At 36.4% G+C, this 21,888-nt stretch overlaps 1 protein-coding gene across 5 annotated transcripts in view; it reads right to left on the minus strand.

Moving 5' to 3' along the window:
- FAM13B (family with sequence similarity 13 member B) overlaps nucleotides 1–21,888 on the minus strand; it is a 109,490-nt gene that overhangs the window by 44,988 nt on the left and 42,614 nt on the right. For all 5 annotated transcript variants that reach the window (XM_023735566.1, XM_023735567.1, XM_023735568.1 and 2 more), the window contains 3 exons: nucleotides 20,064–20,241; nucleotides 19,650–19,791; nucleotides 8,311–8,471 (listed from right to left, as the gene is read on the minus strand). In XM_023735566.1, the coding sequence (XP_023591334.1) occupies nucleotides 8,311–8,471; nucleotides 19,650–19,791; nucleotides 20,064–20,241 (481 nt within the window). The remainder of the gene's footprint in view (nucleotides 1–8,310; nucleotides 8,472–19,649; nucleotides 19,792–20,063; nucleotides 20,242–21,888) is intronic.

Here is a 21,888-nt window from a genome sequence, read left to right on the forward strand (position 1 = left end):
ACATAAAAAGCATTAAGAGCATGAACCACAAAATGCATTAACCACAGAGGGAAAAGAATGAGAAATCTGATTAACTTAAAATTAGGAACTATTCATCAGAAGATACAATATGAGAATGAAAAGGCACACCACACAGTGGGAAAAAGATATTTGCAACAAATATAAGAAAGGGCTTCCAGTTAATATACAAAAAACTCCTATAAATCAATAAGAAAAAGATAACTCAATAGAAAAATGGGCAACAGACTTGAACAGGCATTTCACAAAACAAGGAATTGGTCAATATACATGCAAAGGGGCTGAATCTTATTAAAATGACAACAAAATATTATTATACGCCATCAGAATAGTTAATACTAAGTTGATACACTAAGGTGTGTAGCAATGAGAACTCTCACATTCTGCTAATGGGAGTATAAAACTGAAATAAGCACTTTGGAAAATAATTTAGCAATACTTACTAAAGTTGAAGGCATGTGTATGTCTTCATGTGCATACATATGTGCACCATAAGACGCAAACAAGAACTTACATAGCAATATTATTCATAATAGTCAGTAGAGGCTTGCATGTTGCTATGAAACTGAACAAGTTTCAGCAGAGCTTCCAGACTAAGACAGACTAGGAAGAAAGCCCTGACAATCTACTTTCAAAAATCAGTCAATGAAAATCTGTTAGATCACAACAGTCTGATCCCCAGTTGATCATGGAAATGGCAAAGGTCTAGGCAGCGTTTCGTTCCACTGTGCTTGGGGTCACCATCAGTCAGGGGCCGACTCAACAACAAAGCACGATCTTAGCATCTAACCTAATCATTTGCATAGGTTTCTGTGCTACTTCTGAATAGAAAATCCAAAGTAGGCTACCTAATACTTCCAGTACATGTCTGCAAACTACCTCATAGAAATACTCAAAAAGATGACACATCAACAACAAAAAGACAAACAATAAAATCAAAAAATTAAAGCATGGGACTTTAATAAGACATATCACCAAAGAAGATATACAAATGGCCAATGAAAAGATGCTCAAGGTCATCAGTCATCAGAGAAACGCAAATCAAAACCAAAATGAGATACCATCTCACCCCCATTAGAATGGCTATGATCAAAAAAATGGAAAATAATAGGTGTTGGTAGGATGCGGAGAAACTGGATCCCACATCCATTGCTGGTGGGAATGTAAAATGGTGCAGTCACTGTGGAAAACACTTTGGCAGTTCCTCAAAGCTAAACACAGAAGGCCCTGGATAAGAAAACCATTACTGAACAACAACAAAGTGGGAGGCTTTACACTACCTGATTTTAGAATATATTATACCACTATGGTAGTCAAAACAGCCTGGTACTGGTACAATAACAGATTCATAGACCAGTGGAACAGAATTGAGAATTGAGATGTAAACTCATCTACAGCTGATATTTGATAAAGGCCCAAAGTCTGTTAAAGGGGGAAAATGCAATCTATTAACAAATGGTGCAGGCATAACTGGATATCCATCTGCAAAAAACTGAAACATGATGCATACCTTACACCATGCACAAAAACTAACTCAAAATGGATCAAAGACCTAAATATAAAATCTAAAATGATAAAGATTATGGAAGAAAAAATAGGGACAACGCTAAGAGCCCTAATACCTGGCATAAACAGAATACAAAACATTACTAACAATACACAAACACCAGAAGAGAAACTAGATAACTGGGAGCTCCTAAAAATCAAACACTTATGCTCATCGAAAGACTTTACCGAAAGAGTAAAAAAGACAACCTACAGACTGGGAAAAAAATTTTGGCTACAATATAGATAAGGATCTAATCTCTAAAATCTACAAGATATTGCAAAACCTCAACAATAAAAAGACAAATAACCCAATTAAAAAATGGGCAAAGGATTTGAACAGGCACTTCACCAAAGAAGACATTCGGACGGCTAACAGATACATAAGGAAATGCTCACGATCATTAGCCATTAGATAAAATGCAAATCAAAACTACAATGAGATATCATCTCACCCCAACAAGGCTAGCATTAATCCAAAAACCACAAAATAATAAATGTTGGAGAGGTTGTGGAGAGACTGGAACACTTACGCCTGCTGGTGGGAATGTAAAATGGTACAACCACTTTGGAAATCGATTTGGCACTTCCTTAAAAAGCTAGAAATAGAAGTACCATATGATCCAGCTATCCCACTCCTTAGAATATATCCTAGAGAAATAAGAGCCATCACATGAATAGATATATGCACTCCCATGTTGACTGCAGCACTGTTCACAATAGCAAAAAAATGGAAACAACGTAGGTGCCCGTTAGCAGATGACTAGATAAACAAATTATGGCACACACAATGGAATACTACACAACGATAAAGAACAATGATGAATCTGTGAAACATCTCACAACATGGATGAACCTAGAACGCATTATGCTGAGTGAAATATTAGGCAGTCGCAAAAGGACAAATGTTGTATGATACCATTATTATAAGTACTCAAGAAAAGGTTTAAACACAGAAGAAAACATTCTTTGATGGTTATGAGAGTGGGGAGGGAGGGAGAGGGGAACTCACTAATTAGATAGTAGACAAGAATCATCTTAGGTGAAGGGAAGGACAACACACAATACAGGGGAAGTCAGCACAACTGGACTAAACCAAAAGCTAAAAAGCTTCCTAAACACAACCAAACACTTTGAGGGACAGAGTAGCAGGGGCTGGGGTCTGGGGACCATGGTTTCAGGGGACATCTAAGTCAACTGGCGAAACAAAGTTTATTAAGAAAATGTTCTGCATCCCACTTTGGTGAGTGGAGTGTGGGGTCTTAAAAGCTTGCCGGAAGCCATCTAAGATGCATTAATTGGTCCCAACCCACCTGGAGAAAAGGAGAATGAAGAACACCAAAGACACAAGGAAAATACTAGCCCAAGAGACAAAAGGGCTACATTAACCAGAGACCCCATCAGCCTGAGACCAGAACTAGATGGTGCCCAACTACTACCAATGACCACTTAACAGGGAACACAACAGAGAGTCCATAATAGAGCAGGAGAAAAGTGTGAAGCAGAACTCAAATTCACATAAAAAGACCAGACTTAATGGTCTGACTGAGACTAGAGGAACCCTCAAAGCCATGCCCCCAGAAGCTCTGTTAACCCAGAACTAAAACCATTCCCAAAGCCCACTCTTCAGACAAAGATTAGACTGGAGTATAAAACATAAAGTAATACTGGTGAAGAGTGTGCTTCTTAGCTCAAGCAGACACACAAGACCAGATGGGCAGCTCCTGTCCAGAAGCAGGATGAGAATATAGGAAGGGACAGGAGCTGGTTGGATGGACACGGGGTAGAAAGGGGGACTGTGCTATCACATTATAGGGATTGCAACTAGTGTCACATAACAATACGTGTATAAATTTTTGTATGAGAAATTAACTTGAGCTATAAACTTTCACCTAAAGCAAAATAATAATAATAATAAAAAAGTTAAACACAGAATTACCATACAAAAAAACAACAAACCCATTGCTGTCAAGTTGATTCCGACTCATAGCGACCTTATCTGACAGAGTAGAACTGCCCCACAGGGTTTCCAAAGAGCGGCTGGTGGATTCCAACTGCTGACCTTATGGTTAGCAGCCGAGTTCTTAACCACTGCGCTACCAGGACTCCACAGAGCTACCATATGACCCAGCAATTCCACTCCTAGGTATATACCCAAAAGAATCAAAAGCAGGGACTCAGACGGGTTGCACCTCAATGTTCACAGCAGCATTATTCACAATAGCCCAAAGCTGGAAACAACCTAAGTGTCCATCCACAGATGAATGGATAAACAAAATGTGGTATTATTCATACAATGGAATATTATTCAGCCATAAAGAGAAATGAAGTTATGATACATGCTATAACATGAAGCCTGAAAAGATGCTAAGTGAAATAATCCAAACACAAAACAATAAATATTATATGATCTAATTTATATGAAATATCTAGAATGGACACAAAAGTTTATTAGTCATTACCAGGGGTGGAGGGAAACAGGGATGGGGAGTTATTGCTTAAGGGGTACGGAGTTTTGTTTATGTTGGGGTAACAAAAATCTTCTGGAAATAGATAGCAGTGATGGTTGCACAACACAGTCAACAGAATTAATGTCACTGAATTGTACACTTAAAAATGGTTAAAGTGGCATATTTTCTGTTATATATATTTTACCACAATTTTTAAAAAAATAATAATAACACATGCTAGCTACCAAAACTTCTATCTCCAATTTCAAGCAATACAGTATCAACTAATTCATCAGAACAAATTAAGAGCCCCCTAGATGCTAGGCCCTACGCATTCCATACACATTTTCTTTCACCTAAGGTAGATATACATTTTCTTTTACCCAAAGCAGATAATCCAAGAATTTATATTACATTTCTTCTGTCTTGAAAAACTAGCACATTTTGCTATCTAGTAATTAAGTTGAGATCAAGAAAACTCTATCTTGCTTCTAAATCCCCATTTATTCAACATTCAGTACTTATTAAACATCTACTTTGTGGTAGACACTATTCTAAGTGTTGTAAATACATGAGTGAACAAAACCCTGTTGTCATGTGGCTTAAATTCTAGTGCTAGAAGATAGACAATAACATAATAAACATACGTTATAAGGTCATAACTGTTACGGACAAAACAGAACAGGGCAAGGGATATCAGGAATGGGGGACATGGAGGCATCATTAAGAAAGTGACATTTGAGCAAAGAAGTGAAAGAGGTGAGAGAACCATGCAGATACATGGGGGAGTACATCTATCCAGACAGAGCAAACAGTCACTGCAAAGGCTCTGAGGTGGAACATGCTAGAGAACTTGTGAACTCTGCCATGCTAGAGGAGAATTACCAGAAGGAGAGCACTGAAAAGAGAAAGTCGGAAAAGTGGAGAAAGCCAGACTGTGTAGACAGAACCTTGCTGGCATTTATTGTGAGTAAAATGGGGAGACACTGAAGGGTTTAAATCAAAGGAGAGACAAGATTTGACTTAATTTTAAAAAGAGTGTACATTTAGTACTTGTCAAACCAAATGGATTCGATGAGGTATTTTTGTAAAAAAAAAAAAAAAAAAATAGAATAAGAAACTTAAATAATTGCTTGGGATCAGAAATAAAATAGTTTTAAAAAGGTATCTTAAAAAAAAAAAAAAGAATCCTGGTATCTAAACCTAATCATTCTTTGTAGAAGGCCATTCAAAAGCATCTGTTCCCTCTAACTAGCTATATATACTTCATTCCATATTATTTTTTCAATCATTCAGCAAACTTTTATTAAACATTTATGAAATGACATGCATTTTGATTTCTTTTTAATTAAATAGGAAATTCATCTATAAACAAACCCAATCTTTAGTCCTTAACTCAAGCTGCCATGGAAATAAGTGTGGGTAAGAACAGAAAATTTTTAAAAGTTTTAATATATGCATATTTAATAACAAACTGGAGTAAAAATTGGAAAGGTCTAAAAGCACTATACACCATGGTTGTTCTTACTTCAAAGAGAAAGTTAAAAAACTTAAAACTTACATAAGTAAATTTCAACTAAAAACTGAGTAGTTATCTCAATTATAATGAGATGTTTTATGTACCTAAAAAGTACTATTCTTAATATAATGTTTAATTATTGAAGCAATAAGCCAGTCGCCGTCGAGTCAACTCTGACTCACGGCGACTCTGTGCACACAGAGTTTTCACTGCTAGATCACCAGGCCTTTCTTCTAAGGCAAGTCTGGATAGATTCAAATCTCCAACCTTTCAGTTAGCAGCTGAGTGTGTTAACCATTTGCACCATCCAGGGGCTACTGAAGCAAGATACTACCAAAAAAGTAGTTATATGTACTTTTTAATCTTTATCCAATTAGCCAAAACTAAAATAAAAATGTATAAATGTTAACTGAAATATATAAATATCATGACTAAATCTAGTAGACCACTGTGGTAAACATTTCCTTCTGCTGCTCAAAATCTGTACCCACTTCTTTTGGTAATAGTCTGGTTTTCCTGCAGGAAACTAACTCCTCCTCTATTTCCACATGGTCTTGGTGGCCACACAAATTATAATGACCAGCCTGACCCTAGCCAAGGGGGTGAACACTTGATTCAATTTAGGCCAGCCTCTCCATGCCCCCTTCAAAAATCTGTTCTTGAGCAGAATGAGACACTGAGGGAGACAGAGCTGTCACAGCAACAGCTACATGCTAAAGACATTTTTCCATGACCTTCTGTTACTAGATTCTCCAGGGCTGCCCATGTTATCTTTGCCAAGGCCTACTTATTCAGATTTTCCTTTTGACTTTGCAACCTACTCAGCATCTTTCTAATAAATTGCTTTTATTCTTTACTTAACCAGGGTCTGTTTCTAGGACTTGCAATTAAACAATCTTGTCAACCACCAAAACTCCAATGAATCCATCTAAAATGATTGTGTTGGAGGGGAAGAGGATCCTCTACAAAACTAGACAGATATGAAAGAGAATAAACTATTAGTCATTTGAAACACTATTTAATCTTGCTGGTAATTAAATAAATAAAAATCCTTAATGAATTTACCCTGTAAATCAACACTGTTCTACAGAAATTTCTGTGATGATGGAAATGTTCTACATCGGCACTGCTCAATATGGTAGCCACATATGGCTACTGAGCATGTAAAAAGTGTGGCTACTGCAATAGTGGAAATGAACTGTAAATTTTATTTAATTTTAATTTAAGTTTAAATTTAAGTAGCCACATGTAGTTAGTGACTATTAGGAGTACAGCTCAAAATTACAAAATAAAAAACACCCATGTAAATCTAGTGTTGTTAGGTCTTCAAGAAAATACTGCTGACGGCAACGTAAACTGGGCCAAGTCTTTTATGTAGTCTAGAAATGGTTACCAAAACTCATAGGAAAATTCACTCTTTGGGCCCCAAGAAATCCACACCTGGAAATTTATCCAAAGCAAATAATTCAAAAGAAGGAAAAAAAGGGCCTAAGAACAAAGATTCTTTAGTAGCAATATAATACTGACAAGCTAGCTGGAACAAAACTCAAAATGTCCAAAAAAAGAATGCTTGGGTAAAATATGCTGCTGTCATTGCTGTGTGCCATGGAGTCGATTCCAACTAATACAGACTCTAGATGATAGAGTAGAACTGTCCCATACGATTTCCTAGGCTGTAATCTTTACCAGAGCAGACTGCCAGGTATTCTCTCCCACAGAACCACTGATGGGTTCTAATCACCAACCCTTCCATAAGTAGCCGAGCGCTAACCCATTGTGCCATACAGTTAAATATTTTAATGCATAGTTAATAAATATCTTAATTATTATATAAAATAGTTAAGAGGTTATCAAAAAATAAATTAGAAAGTCATGTAAACACACAGAAAACCATAAACAAAATGTTGAAGGGCAAGATTGAATAAAGGTGTTAATATACCATTATTAAAAATCATGTTTGAAAAAATCATACATAACATAAAGATCTATAGGCCCATAGAGAAATATAATAATTTTATTCAGCAATATACATTTTAGATTATTTTCTAATTTTTTAACACACAGTGGAGAGCTCCTCCTTTTAATATTACCAGTTATTTTTTAAAGACATTTTGCCTTTTGATTCTCATTATTTCCTGTGCTTTTTGACCACAAATTTAATGAAAAATATCTAGTCGATTAAATATAGAGCTATGTCCCCATAATGAGAAAGGCTTAGTAAACCCTAGAGCTTAACAAAGAACCAGCACAAAATTGAGCATGCCTAGAGCTATGGGAAGTTCTCAAATTCTTTAGAGCTTCCTAAATAGTGTGCCCTATGATCCCAGATATGTGCGGGGATAGTGCCTACAGACTACCACATTTATAGAATTTGCCCAATATGCCATGTAAATATTGTCATTTTATACACAAAAAGGATTGGAAAGCACTACTTTAGTGGATCACAGAGTCTTTCTTAACAACCTACTTCCAGCCTAGAAGTTGGTAATACAAGTCAATTCAGCCACTATATCTTTCTCTAGTAATTCTATTTCCACAGGTTCTGAATCAGCAAGTTAATACAAAAACAAAATGAATAAATTTTAAGAAGTAATATATGTAAGAAGTTATAAAGAAAGATACAAATACTAAACTAATAACTGAAAATTCCTTAGCAAGCCTGCTCCTTTAAAATTTTCTTCTCCCTCTTCTTTATATACAAATGTCAATCTTCACATACAATTACAATTTGTACGGTATTAATACTGGGGTGAGTCTACATCTACAGTGAAATACTACCTTGTTGATGCTGTAACACCATTTGGTTCTAGGATGTTTTCAGTCATTCTTAACTGTACCACCTCTGGCATGTCATTTGATTTTTCTGCACCCTCTTCTGGAAGTTCTTCTATGTGTTCCAGCTTTTCATCTTCCTCTTCTTCCTCGGAAAGTTCATTAACCTATATAGATAAAAAGGAATTAAGAATTAAAATTTAATAAAACTTTTGACGTATTAAATGATACTATTCTAACAATTTTTTTTCTTTTTTTCTAATTTTACTTTAGATGAAGGTTTACAGAACAAACAGTTTCTCATTAAACAGTCAGTACATTATTGTTTTCTGACATTGGTTAACAACCCCATGACATGTCAACACTCTCCCTTCTTGACCTTGGAGGATGTTTTTTTTTTTTGGTGAAAATATACATAGCCAAAGTTATACCATTTCAAAAGTTTCTACATGTACAATTCAGTGACATCGATTACATTCTTCCAGTTGTGCTGCTATTCTCACTATCCTTTTCCAAATTATTCCATCATCGTTATCTTCACCTCACTGCGCCGTAGGCTTCCCATCAAACCTTTTGAGTTCCTGTTGTCAATACGATCTCACATAGGTAATCCTTTTTTCTTTTTTTTTTGTACCTCAGATGAAGGTTTGCAGAACGAACAGTTTCTCATTAAACAGTTAGTACACATATTCCCCTATGACAATGATTAACAACCCCCATGACATGTCAACACTATCCCTTCTCAACCTTGGGTTCCCTATCACCAGTCTTCGTGTCTCCGCCTGCCTTCTACTCCTTGTCCCTGGACTGCTGTGCCTCACTAGTCTGGTTTTGTTTTATGAGGCTGTCCAACCCCCGGCTTAACGGTGAACTTCAGAAGTGACTTCACCACTGAGCTAAAAGGGTGTCCGGGGGCCATACTCTCGGGGTTTCTCCAATTTGTCAGGCCAGTAAATCTGGTCTTTTTTTTGTGAGTTAGAATTTTGTTCTACATCCTTTTCCAGCTCTGTCCAGGACCCTCTATTGTGCTCTTAGTCAGAATAGTCAGTGGTGGTAGTCGGGCAAAATCTAGCTGTACTGGACTCAGTCTGGTGGAGGCCGTGGTAGCCATGGTCCATTACTCCTCTGGACTAAACTTTTCCTTGTATCTTGTTCTCTTCATTCTCCCTTGCTCCCCAAGGGGTGAAACCAGTGGAGTATCTTAGATGGCTGCTCACAGGCTTTTAAGACCCCAGACACTACTCACCAAGGTAGAATGCAGAACATTGTCTTTATAAACTGTGTTATGCCAATTGAGCTAGACATTCCCCAAGACCATGGTCCCCACAGCCCTCTGCCCAGTAATTCAGTTCCTCAGGGAGTTTGGAAGTGAAGTGTCTATGGAGCTTCCATGACCTTTCCTTGTGTAAGTTGTGCTGGCTTCCCCAGTACTGTGTACTGTCATACCCTTCACCAAAGTTACCACGTACCTATTGTCTATTTAGTTTCCCCCCACCCCTCCCATCCCTCATAACCAACAAAGATTGTTTCCTTTTGTGTGTAAACTTTTACATGAGTTTTTACAGTAGAGGTCTCATACAATATTTGTCCTTTGGTGACTGACTTATTTTACTCAGCATAACGTCCTCCAGTTTCATCCATGTTATGAGATGCTTCACAAATTCATCACTGTTCTTTATCTTTGTATAATACTCCATTGTGTGTATGTACCATAGTTTATCCATTCATCTGTTGATGGACATCTAGGTTGTTTCCATCTTTTTGCTATTGTGAATAGCACTGCAATGAATATGGGTGTGCATATCTCTATTCGTGTGACGGCTCTTATTTCGCTAGGATATATTCCTAGGAGTGGGACTGCATTTTGTAGTGCTTTTTTTGTGGTGCTGACGTTTTCTTTGTTCCTCTTACACTCCTGTGCTGAGTTCCTTTTGTTTATGGATTTTTTTTTCATTTCTTTTGTTTTTGTAGGCATTGTTTTTACTGAGACTTTTATGTTTTTCTCTTTATTTTGATGAGTAGGATTGTCAACTTTGTGGTTACCTTGAAATTTACCCTTATCTTCCCAGATTTGAACCAGTATATTATTACTTGGTATCGCCTTGCCTTCCTCTCCATTAGAAGGTTCTATACCTACACCACTTATTCCCTCTTTTATTGTTCTGATGTTTTTGTCATTTAAAGATTAACCCCTCTGATTCCCTGCTGCAATTCTTTTGGTTTTGCATAGTCCTTAAGAGTTCATTCCTAGGTTGGTATCTGGCTAGTACAATCCTGTGTCCTAGATTCAGCCTGTGGTCTGATGTTGTTTGTTCTCAGATCAAAGGACTTCCTTTAATAAGTCCTGTAAGTTTGGTCTGGTTTTTACATAGTCCCTTAATTTCTGTTTATCTGGGAATGACCTAATCTCACCATCATATTTGAATGAGGGTTTTACAGGATATATTATTCTTGGCTGGCCATTTTTTTCTTTCAAGGTTTTATATATGTCATCCCACTGCCTTCTTGCCGCATGGTTTCTGCCAAATAATCCAAGCTTAGTCTTATTGTTTCTCCTCTGTATGTGGCTTCTTGTTTTTCTCGAGCTGCTCTCAGGATTCTTTGTCTTTGGTTTTAGCGAGTGTGATTATGATATGCCTTGGTGATTTTCTTTTGCGGTCTATCCTATATGGCATTCGTTGAGCTTCTGGGATGGTCAGCTTTTCATCTTTCACGATATTGGGGAAGTCTTCTGTCAGCAATTCTTCAATGATCCTCTCTGTGTTTTCTGTTTTCTCCCCGTTCTGGAACTCCAATCACTCACAGATTTTTGCTTTTGATTTTATCCCACATAATTCTCAGGGTTTCTTCACTTTTCTTTATTCTTTTTTCTGATTTTTCCTCAAACAGAGTTGTATCCAAAAGTTTGTCTTCGATTTCGCTGATTCTATCTTCCATCGTTTCAAACCTGGTCCTCGGCCCTTGTATGACACTGTCCATTTCTGAAATCTTGTTGTTTATCTTTTGGATTTCTCACTGTTGTGTTTATATGATTTTTAGTTGTGAATTTATTTTAGCATTTTGTTCCTGTATTATTTTCTTGAATTCTTCCATTTTTTTGTCTGTATTTTCCATGAATTTGTCTGCCTTTGCCATGAATTTGTCTATTTTTTCCTCATTTTTGTCTGCCTTTTGCTTCAACTCTTGAATAATTCTGAATATTAGAGATCTGAATTCCCTGTTAGTTAGGTCTAGTGCCTTTTCTTCTACTGGAAGGTCATCTGGCATTTTATTTTGGATGCCTACTGGAACCACCCTGTCCTGTTTTTGTAAATGTTTTGATATTGTCTGCTGTCTTCGGGGCATTCAGTGGTTATTTTCCTCATTTACTGATTGCAGATTTGTTTGTTTCGTCCTGCTTTTTTGTTTTATTTGGTTACATCTGAGCAGGCGGGCTGTGTGTTCTTTGTTGTTTGCTCATCTGTGACCTCGATACTTTTCACCTCCTTCTCCAATGGGTGGGGTCAGTCACTCAGGTATGGTACAGCAGGGCAGGTCCAGCTGAAGGGGAGCTGCTGGGATGGGTTGTTTGTGGCACATACCAGGGCTGACAGTGCAGACCAGGAATCAGTGCAGGGCAGGTTCCAGTAGGCCGTGCCTGTGCTGCTTGGGAATATGATGTTCAGTGCACAGTGCAGGTAGGCAGGATGGGGGGGTAGACTGTGATGTGTGGAGCTAAGATAGGTATGGGAAAGATGAGAGAGAAAGAGGAGCCAAAAACATACACACAAACAAAAAACAGTGCTAAGGGAGTTTGCTATTGGAGTGGAGAGATGAGAGACTGAGAAAAGGGGAAAAACAAAAATGAAAAAAGAAAAAGGGTAAAAGAAAAAAAATGAATAAACCAAGAGACTGGAAATGAAGACAGACAAAAAGAGAATAAGAGAGGGAAGAAAATAAAACAAAAAAAACCAAAAAAAAGAAAAAAGAAATGCCCACAGGGATATCCCTGTGCGTCTGCACAGAGTAAGGGAGTAGCTTCCAAGCCGCGCACTACTGCCTGGCCAGAAGGGGCTCCCAAGCCAAGAAAAGAAAAAGAAAACAAATCAAAACAGAACAAATCAGACCAAACAAACAAACAAACAAAAAAGCCCCGGGGGTCCCAGCAGCGTGGCAGCACAGGCTGGAAGCAGTTTCACAGTTGAGTGCTATTTCACAGCCTTTCAGGAAGAAGCAAAGATGGCACACAGAACTAGGTAGTTGAGAGAAAGGAGGGGGAGATAGTGAGGACAAAATCTAAAGAGGTGGAAAAAAGCAACACCAGCAGCCAACAAAAGGCACTCAGGGAGCCAGCCAGTGTGGGAGGGTGGAATCCATGCGACACCGGGATGGAGCTGGCGCTTCCCGGCCAAGAGACTGTGGCTGCAAGAAGCAGAGAAGGCTAAGTTGGGGTGAAGAAGGGTCGGGGGTGGGAAAGCCTATATCGCTGGTTACCAGTTGTTCTGCCTCCTGCTGGAAGCTCCGTGAAGCTGCTTTCTCGTACCCCCCGTTCACTGATCTCTGATAGGAGTCCAAGATGGCCGATCCACGCTGCGGTAGCTGACAGGGGACCTCTATATCTCTCTCTCCTCGATCTCTGTTCTCGGTCAGTTTCTTATTCCATTCGGTGCTTGGCTGAGTTCTTTCTCTCTTCCTTTGATGCTCAGGGTTTCAGGATTGACGTGTGACTCTGTTTGACTTAGTTTTTCAGATCTTTGCTGCACAGGGATGGCGTGGTGCTTCTGACTATAGCGTCATGTTGCCCAGAAATGACCGCACACTCTCTAATAAATTTTTAAACACAAATAACTCCTTCCCCCCAACCCTTTTCTAGGACCAACTCTGTTATTACAGAATAATTCTCAAATTTTCCATATCAAAATAAAATTGCAAAGCAGACAATATTTTGAAGCAGGAAGTGATGATTACATTAAAACTACACTAGGAATATAAATAAGATTGAAGACTATGAAAAAGCCTGCATACTTTAATTTGCATTAAGAAAGTTTCGTTTTCTATCCAATCAGTTCTGTAAATGTAACAGTTACAAAAGACTTCTAATTGATCCCTCTGATTTCCTGGTACATTACAGAAGTCATTTTAATATAGAATAAGTGTGACAACAGGCGGAAGGGTACAAAAGTTTTGCCTTGAGCTGTTAGCTTTGTTTTAGAAAACATCAGCTATTTTCTAAATGATTCAGACTAAATTTTTCGTGAAGAGATGGGACCCTACACCAAGAGAGAAGCCATTGTTTTCAACATTAAGCACAACTCAAGGTTATAATTGTTTTTCTGGCACAGCTATAAAATGTCTTCCATTATCAAAGTAGATAATAACTATAAGTAGATAATCACTCTAATAAACAGACCCTGAAATATAAGAGAACAAAAACTAACAAAATATTTTCAAGGTAAATATTTCTTTTAAGTTTTACCCCAAGAAGAAACTACCCACAAATGGCGTTAACATTTTATAAATTAATACTAGTACTTAAAAACAGCAGTGGAAGTATATTTTTGTCCATTCTAGCCAAATGCACCAGAAATACCTAAAATCAGTTAGTCTGCCACTACCACGTAGCAGTGGTGTTTTTCCTGATGGACATGCAAATATAGTTGCTGGAATACTATCACAAAGTAAAACTGCAACCAAAAGAAAGATAACTACACTATTATATTCATCACATTCTTAATCAACAAGTACAGATTACTTGCTTTCCAAAATAACGCAATAGTTAATAACCAGGCTTTGGAGTCAGAAGATCTATATCTATATCCCTATTGTGCCCTTACCTATATCTCTGGCATCTTACTTAGCTTCTCCAAAACTTATGTGTAAATGCAGTTGGTTGAAAGGATTAAATATTATATAAAATTCCTTAAAAACGTATCTACATATAATAAGCAATAAATAGCTATAATTATAACTAGAACTATTATCTTATTTCTATATAGTATAGATCCTAGTTTCTACATATAACACTGCTATTTATAAAAAATGAAGTCGGTATCTGCCATCCAAACTACCTAAAGCAGGAGCTCTCAATAACTGATGTACCAAGGTCACTAGTCAGATGATTCACTAAAAATTCATTATGAACAATAGTTAATGACTTCAATTTGTGAACCATTTACTCTACATATAAAGCGTGTGCAGCAGATTTTGTTGAATATGTTGTGCTTGTAAATACTATCCCTAATTATCCTTCATCTATCAGGTATAATGGAGATGAAAGAAAAAGACTGAAAATCATCAGCCTAAGTGGTTATTAACTGAGAGGTAAGATTTATACACAAAGGTGAAGACTTCAAATGATGGATCAATTTCTAAGCTGGGTCAAATGGAAAATTATCTTCTTTCTCCATCTATGTATTTAATAAATTAGTGAAAATCAAGAGAATGAACTTACTTGGTATTTACCTGATAATCTAAGCAAGAAAAAAACTGCCAAGAAAATACTGCTTTCAGAAGTATAAAATGGGAATTATTGTGGCTGACTATTAAAAGCTTGGGCACAATACCAAAATATTTTTTAAAATTTCAAATATGGTTATTTAAACTGAAAATAAATGAATATTTATTCAGTCCACAAATTTTAGGTACGGGGTACTACTATTTTAACATGTTAGTTACATCAGACTTTTTAAAATCAGTTTGTATCTATACTCAATAGCTCCTAGGAGATATAAAAGTCTTATACTCAATTATACTGAATATTTTATATTCAGTTCAATAAGCTTTATGTAAATTAACTTACTTTTTTCCAGTATTTTCACCAATGATCACCAACTAAGATGTGACATCCCTTCTCCCAACTCCCAGGCCTCCCAAATATAACTTCCTGCAGTAAGAACTGACTAAATTACTTTGGGCAAGAGTATAAACATTAAAGGCTTAGATAAAAATGCTCTCTCACCCTACACTAATCTCCCAAAGTTCCTCTTGATCCTCCACTTGTCAACCTGATTTTCTTTTTATCAACCCTCTATTCTGTTAAGTTATTCTGAACATGCCCTATATATGCAGCTGCCTCAACTCCACTTACAGAAAGCCCTCATCCATACTTACATCTCCTTTCTTTGACTTTCTTTCTAATTCCCTTCTCTAGGGCCTCGTGAAATGTCTGCTCTCCAGACTCCAGCTTGTGGAGGACACTGCTACTTGCCTTCTCAAACGTATAAAGAAACATAATAATCACTTCTATCTTCAAACCACTCCACTGGATTCTCATTCATTTAAGGATCCTACTTGATCCTAAAGAAACTGTCTACTTGATTCTGGGTCATTTCTCAAACACTTCCTAGTCATCATCTCCACCCGTCTCTCTCATACTATTAGTAGGAATATCTACTACCTTGAAAAGATTCTAACAGCCAAATACTTGCATTAATGGGATGAGACCCCAAAAGAAGAGAGCACTGGATAAAGTTTTCTTCTTTCAAATATCAAAATCAGGAGAAAAATCAAAGCACTGCCATGATTATATCTTTGTGTATAAATATCTTTAAATATGTGGATAAGAAACAAGCAGCACTTGAATTAGGCCAACCTTAAAATACAACCAAAGTGTTCTGAGTTTGAGGAAATTTTACTTTCATTCAAATACCTTATCAGTTCTGCCTCATAAATCAAATTGAAGTTATCAAATCTGCTTATAAAACAAAAAAACTTCCAGAAATCTGTTCTTCTGTTACTTACAAATCCACTTATAATTCAGAAATATAATTAAAACAGATAAAACAGATTCTAATAATTAGTAACTTGGGTCAAGATAATTAAATATACATCATTGCCTCTCAGGACCCACTGCACTACTCCATCTACCTAGCATACTTTGCTCAATAAGCTAGTATCCTTATTTCCATGGGCAAATCTGCAGAATTCAATCTTACTTCCTGGTGTTGCTTAACTTAACTACCATTCTATTTAATGTAAAGCACAACATATATTAATTCAGTTTTTATAGGGCTTAAAAAAAATACAAAAATGCAAATGCAATACAGGTAAGATATGGATATATTTTAACATACATAAGGAATCCACAGGATAACAGAAATATCAGAGAATTATAAATGTAATAGAAGCATACCCTGCGGACTTTAAAGGAATCAAAATTTAAATATTAGGTCAAGTTAGTATCACTAATTTCTTACAAGTCAAATCATCTTAGAAATGTAGAAAATGAATGACAGAAATATATACTATTTTACTTTGAACAGCCAATTATTTTATTTTTAAAAAGTAAAGAAAACTAAAATGTAATTTAGGGAAAAGGAAGAAGGTACACAGAATTCCCCAACAGATGAAATTTCTTATGGGCATCAAAACTCATTAACAATTTAAGGTGTCTCTAACTACTTGTCCGCTTCTTGTCATTTTCTTTTAAGCAAGAATAAATTTGAAGAGATGTATCAGTTCTTTATTTTAACCAAATGTTTAAATCAGGAACTGGATATGACAATTGGATACCTTCAAAAAACATACCAAAAGTTCCATATGTCACTAATTCAGGCTACAAATTCTACCTATTTGATTTACTTCACATATATATGCACACTGACTTCATCCAGAGTTAGACGCTACAAGCTGCAATCTGGCACCTGTTGATGTTTCTTTAAAGCTCCTGATACTTGAAAAAGGAAGAGAGAAAGGGAGAGAAGGCGGAAGGGAGGAAAGAAGATCCAGTCCATTCTTTAAGTGAGACACAGGAAAACAGACTAAGATAAAAATGCTTACTTGAAGAAAACATGAAAAACTGAGGAAGGCACAAACTTCAAATATTAAAAAGTTGTATCTATAAAAGTTCACAACAGTACAGAAGCTCTTTCAAATAAAGGTTGGGCTACTCAGAAAATAAAATTCCAAATTCACATAATCAGATCTATCAGAGCTAGTGAAAATCTGTGTTATAAACTCCCTTTTAAGAGATGCTGCTTTATAAAGTAATAGCAAAACAAAGGCAAAAATCCAAACATCTATCAATAAATTGTGTGACAATATAATTTACCATCCAAAACTGGATACATTTGAGAGTGAAAGGAGAACTATTCATAATTATACCAGAAAGCAGACTTCAACTAGAACTGTTCTGAGAAAACCAGGATATACATTTCAGTTGGGAACTGGTACTATAAATCAAATAAATTGTAAGGTTACACATTCATACGATAGGGAACTAAGCAGATGTAAAAACAAAAGAATATGCTCTGTATAGTCTGATAAGAAAAGATCTCCAAGATACAGTATTAGTTGATATAAAACAAGGTATATAACAGTGTGCATGGTATGCTACTTTACCTATTAAAAACTGTGAGAAAATATATACTTGTATTTGCATTAAAAAAAAAAAAAAACCCTCTGGAAAAACATATAAGAAACCAATAAAGGAGGGAGAGGGTTGGAGACGGAAGGAAAAAAAGAGGTGTGGGTGAAAGGCAAGACTTCTTTTTTTCTTAAGGCAAGACTTTTTACTGTACATTTATTTTTTTTTTAAAAAAAAAAAAGTGAATTATTAGCCTTTAAAAAAAAGTTGCAGCCCCACCCCATGCCCAAATCAAATAAACCCACCCCTTAATCAAATAAAAAGTCTGCTTGGCAAACCACTAAAGTGCAAAAGCAAAACCTCCACACAGACCTACATCACAAATTCCAAACCTGAGAAGTCTGAATTAATGTGGCTTTACAATAAATTTCATAAAGGAGAAAGTAACTAGTGATTTAGAAAATAATACTGGAGTCATTATTCCCTGTCATTGAGCATAGAGAATGTGACCCAGCTGGAGCTGGACTCACAGAGACACATCAACTGGGTCCCAAGGTATAAAGACAATAGCTAGGATAATCTTGGAAAATATCTTTTAGGGAATCTTTCACATAAGCTGATCAAACAGAACACAAATGACTTTCTACTCTTATCTTTTCCTATTAGCATTTAGTGAATAGAAAATTTGTTGGACCAATGAAGACCCTCCTGACTGTCGTTACTGAAACCTGTACCAATGATTGTTAAGACAGACAGTTTAAAATGTAGGATCAGTTTCTAGCCAATCTGTGAAAAGGTGAAGCTTTCAACGGTTTTGTCCATATTGTAATGCTAATATATACTGATTCCTTGGACTCAGGCAGACATGGCTGTGGCAGCATGCTTGTCAGTTTTCTCATTCTTGCCTATTCTGTAATAGTTCCTTGAATTCAGGCAGACATAGCTCTGGCAGCATGCTTGTCCATTTTTCCATTCTTGTCTATTCTATAATATTCCTTAGACTCAGGCAGACATGGCTGTGGCAGCATGCTTGTCCATTTTCCCATTCTTGTCTATTCTGTACTAGTCCATGGACTTGGGCAGACATGGCTATGGCAGCATGCTTGTCCCTCTTCCCATTCTTGCTTATTCTGCAATATTTCTTGGACTCGGGCAGACATGGCTCTAGCAGCATGCTTGTCCATTTTCCCACTTTTGTCTGTTCTGTAATATTTCCTTGGATTCGGACAGACATTAGCTCTGGCAGCATGCCTGTCTGCTTTCCACTTTTGCCTTTTTGAATATATGCGGAATAAAACTTTGTTTTACTAAACTTTGTGATGTTTTTCCCTACAACAATAGGATCTTTGTACAATCTCCACCATCAAGCATAGCAGTAACAACAAAATGTCATAAACCATACCGAGAGATGGGTTTCAATACTCAAGAGTCACTCAAGTTAAAAATGATCTGCAACCTCAACTATGAATTCTCCAGGTACTTCCCATTGTTGCACTGCTATATTAACTAGCTATTTTAATCAAGAAATTCTCTTTAAGAATGAAATTATTACTCATAACAACCCATATGTGAAAATTCATTTTCTCTTATATCAGCTGCTAAACATTTTCATTTTATTTTTCCATACTATATATATTTTAAAAATCGTTTCCATGAACTTTGCTTGTATTGAATCTTTTCCTCTACCTTCTATTTCTCATTCTTTGCGTACATTCCTGTTAGTAGTTTCTTTGGTGGGGGAGGGTTACAACAAACAAAAAAAAAACCACACTATTCTTACAACATAAATAATGCTTAAGTTAACAGAAAGAAAAAAAAACCCTACTATATATACTCTGGTTTCAATGCCTTTTTCATACTATCCAAATTAAGGATAAGAAGTGGTTCAGAAAAAACAGTATATTCATATACTATACGGGTAAGCCATTTACTGATTACATATAATAACCAGGAGAATTATTTCCAGTTAAATTCCACATAAATTTATGTCAATCTCTTAATTACATATTGTTAAAAAAAAAATTTTTTTTTCCTCCAATCAGAATATTTAAAATATTCTTACCTGTTCAGTAATTGAACTCAAATCATTAGATGAAAAATCTTCCTCTTCATTCTCAAAAAACTCATAGTAATTTTCCAGAAGTCCAGCCATTATCCTACTTACTACTTCTTGCTCTTTCAGATCTTCCACATCTGTGTAAATGCTAAGAACAAAAGTTCAAACTGAACTGAGAGACAACCGATGAGTCACTTTATGAATCTGAGCAATTTATGTCATCATTCTGTGCCTCAGTTTTCTCATCTGTAAATCCTACCTAATTTGTACCCTGTTCACAAAAATGCTGGATTAATCCCATCTATTATAAAAAATAATGGTTCATCAAGCAGCCTATGATTCTTAGGAGACAATAGGATTCTATTTCACAAACCCAATTTTTTTTTTTTTAATTAAACAAAAATTTATGAAACAACTTACTGGAAGACATCTGGACCAAAGACAGCAGCCAAAGAATTAGCAGACCAAATTTCTTCATGATGTGATGCTACGTTGGCTAGAAATCTACACAGAAACTTTAACAAACTGTAATTAACAGGTGGAAGTTGTTGCAAGAGGAACCTCAACTTTCTTCCAAATTCATCTTCATTATTATAATCTATAAAATATAATGACAGGCTTTTTTTAATGAAGTAAAAGCAAAGCTCAGATATTTTGCCAGGTTCACATTACTCCACCCACATTACCTTTTTACTATAACAATTCAAAACCTCCCCACTTCCTCTACTAAAGGTCATATGCCTTAGGGCTTTGCATTTCGCTTACCAAGTAAGGGAGAAGAGCTAGAGACAGGAACGTGAAGAAAAAGAAATCAACCTCTCATCAATAAATGGTGCTAGGAAAACTGGAATTCCACACGCACAAAAATGAAACAGGACCCGTGCCTCACATCATACACAAAAAAAAATCAAAATGGATTAAGGACCTAAATGTGCAAACTAAAACCATAAAATTCTTAGAAGAACAAGCAGGCACAACACTGTCAGGCCTAGCTTTCAACAATCGATTATCTAATAGAGTAACAAAAGCACAAACAGCAAAAGACAAAATAAATGGGACCACATAAAAATTAAAAACTTTTCTTCATCAAAAGATTTTACCAAAAAAAGTGAGAAGACAAGCCACCGACTGGGAGAATATCCTTGAAAACCATATATCCAACAACAATCTAATAACCAATATATACATAAAACTCAATTTAGGAAATAATTCTGGAGTTATTATTCCCTGTCCTTGAGCATAGAGAATGTGAACCAGCTGGAGCTGGGCTCACAAGGACACATCAACTGGGCCCTGAGGTATAAAGACAATAGCTATGATAATCTTGGAATATATCCTTAAAGGAAACTTTCACATAAAGCCAATCAAACAGAACACAAAAGACTTTCTACTCTTATCTTTTACGATTAGCATCTGGCTAATAGAAATTTGTTGGACCAATGAAGACCCTCCTGACTATCATTACTGAAACCTGTACAAATGATTGTTAAGAAAGACGTTTCAAAATGTAGGCTCACGGTTTCTAGCCAATCTGTGAAAAGGTGAAGCTTTCAATGGTTTTGCCCATTAGTAATGTTAATATATACTGATGACTGTAATGGTCTTTAGACTCCCAGCAGACAGGGCTATGGCAGCATGCTTGTCCATCTTCCCATTCTTGCCTATCCTGTAATACTCTTTGGACTTAGACAGAGATGACTCTGGCAGCATGGCTGTCCATTTCCCACTTTTGCCTTTCTGAATATATGCCCAATAAAACTTTTTGCTTTACTAAACTTTGTGATGTTCTTCCCCTACAACAAACTTCAACAACTTAACAAAATGACAAATAACCCGATCATAAAATGGGCAAAGGACCTGCATAGACATTTCACCAAAGAGGACATTCAAATGGCCACCAAACACATGAAAAGATGCTTAGCATCATTAGTCATCAGAGAGATGCAAATCAAAACCACACTGAGATATATACCATTTCACTCCCACTAGGATGGCTAAGATAAACAAATGTTGACAAGATGTGGGGAAACTGAAACCCTTAACCACTGCTGGTGGAATTGCAAAATGGTGCAGCCCCCGTGGAAAATAGTATGGCAGCTCCTCAAAAAACTAAAAATACAACTATCATATGACCCAGCAATTGCTCTCCTAGGTATTATACCCAAAAGACTTGAAAGCACAGACTCAAAGACCTGGACACTAATGTTCATTGCAGCACTATTCACAACAGCCAAAAGGTGGAAAC

The sequence above is a fragment of the Trichechus manatus genome, unplaced genomic scaffold (assembly GCF_000243295.1).
Source record: "Trichechus manatus latirostris isolate Lorelei unplaced genomic scaffold, TriManLat1.0 scaffold00080, whole genome shotgun sequence".
In the NCBI taxonomy this organism is placed as follows: Eukaryota; Metazoa; Chordata; class Mammalia; order Sirenia; family Trichechidae; genus Trichechus; species Trichechus manatus.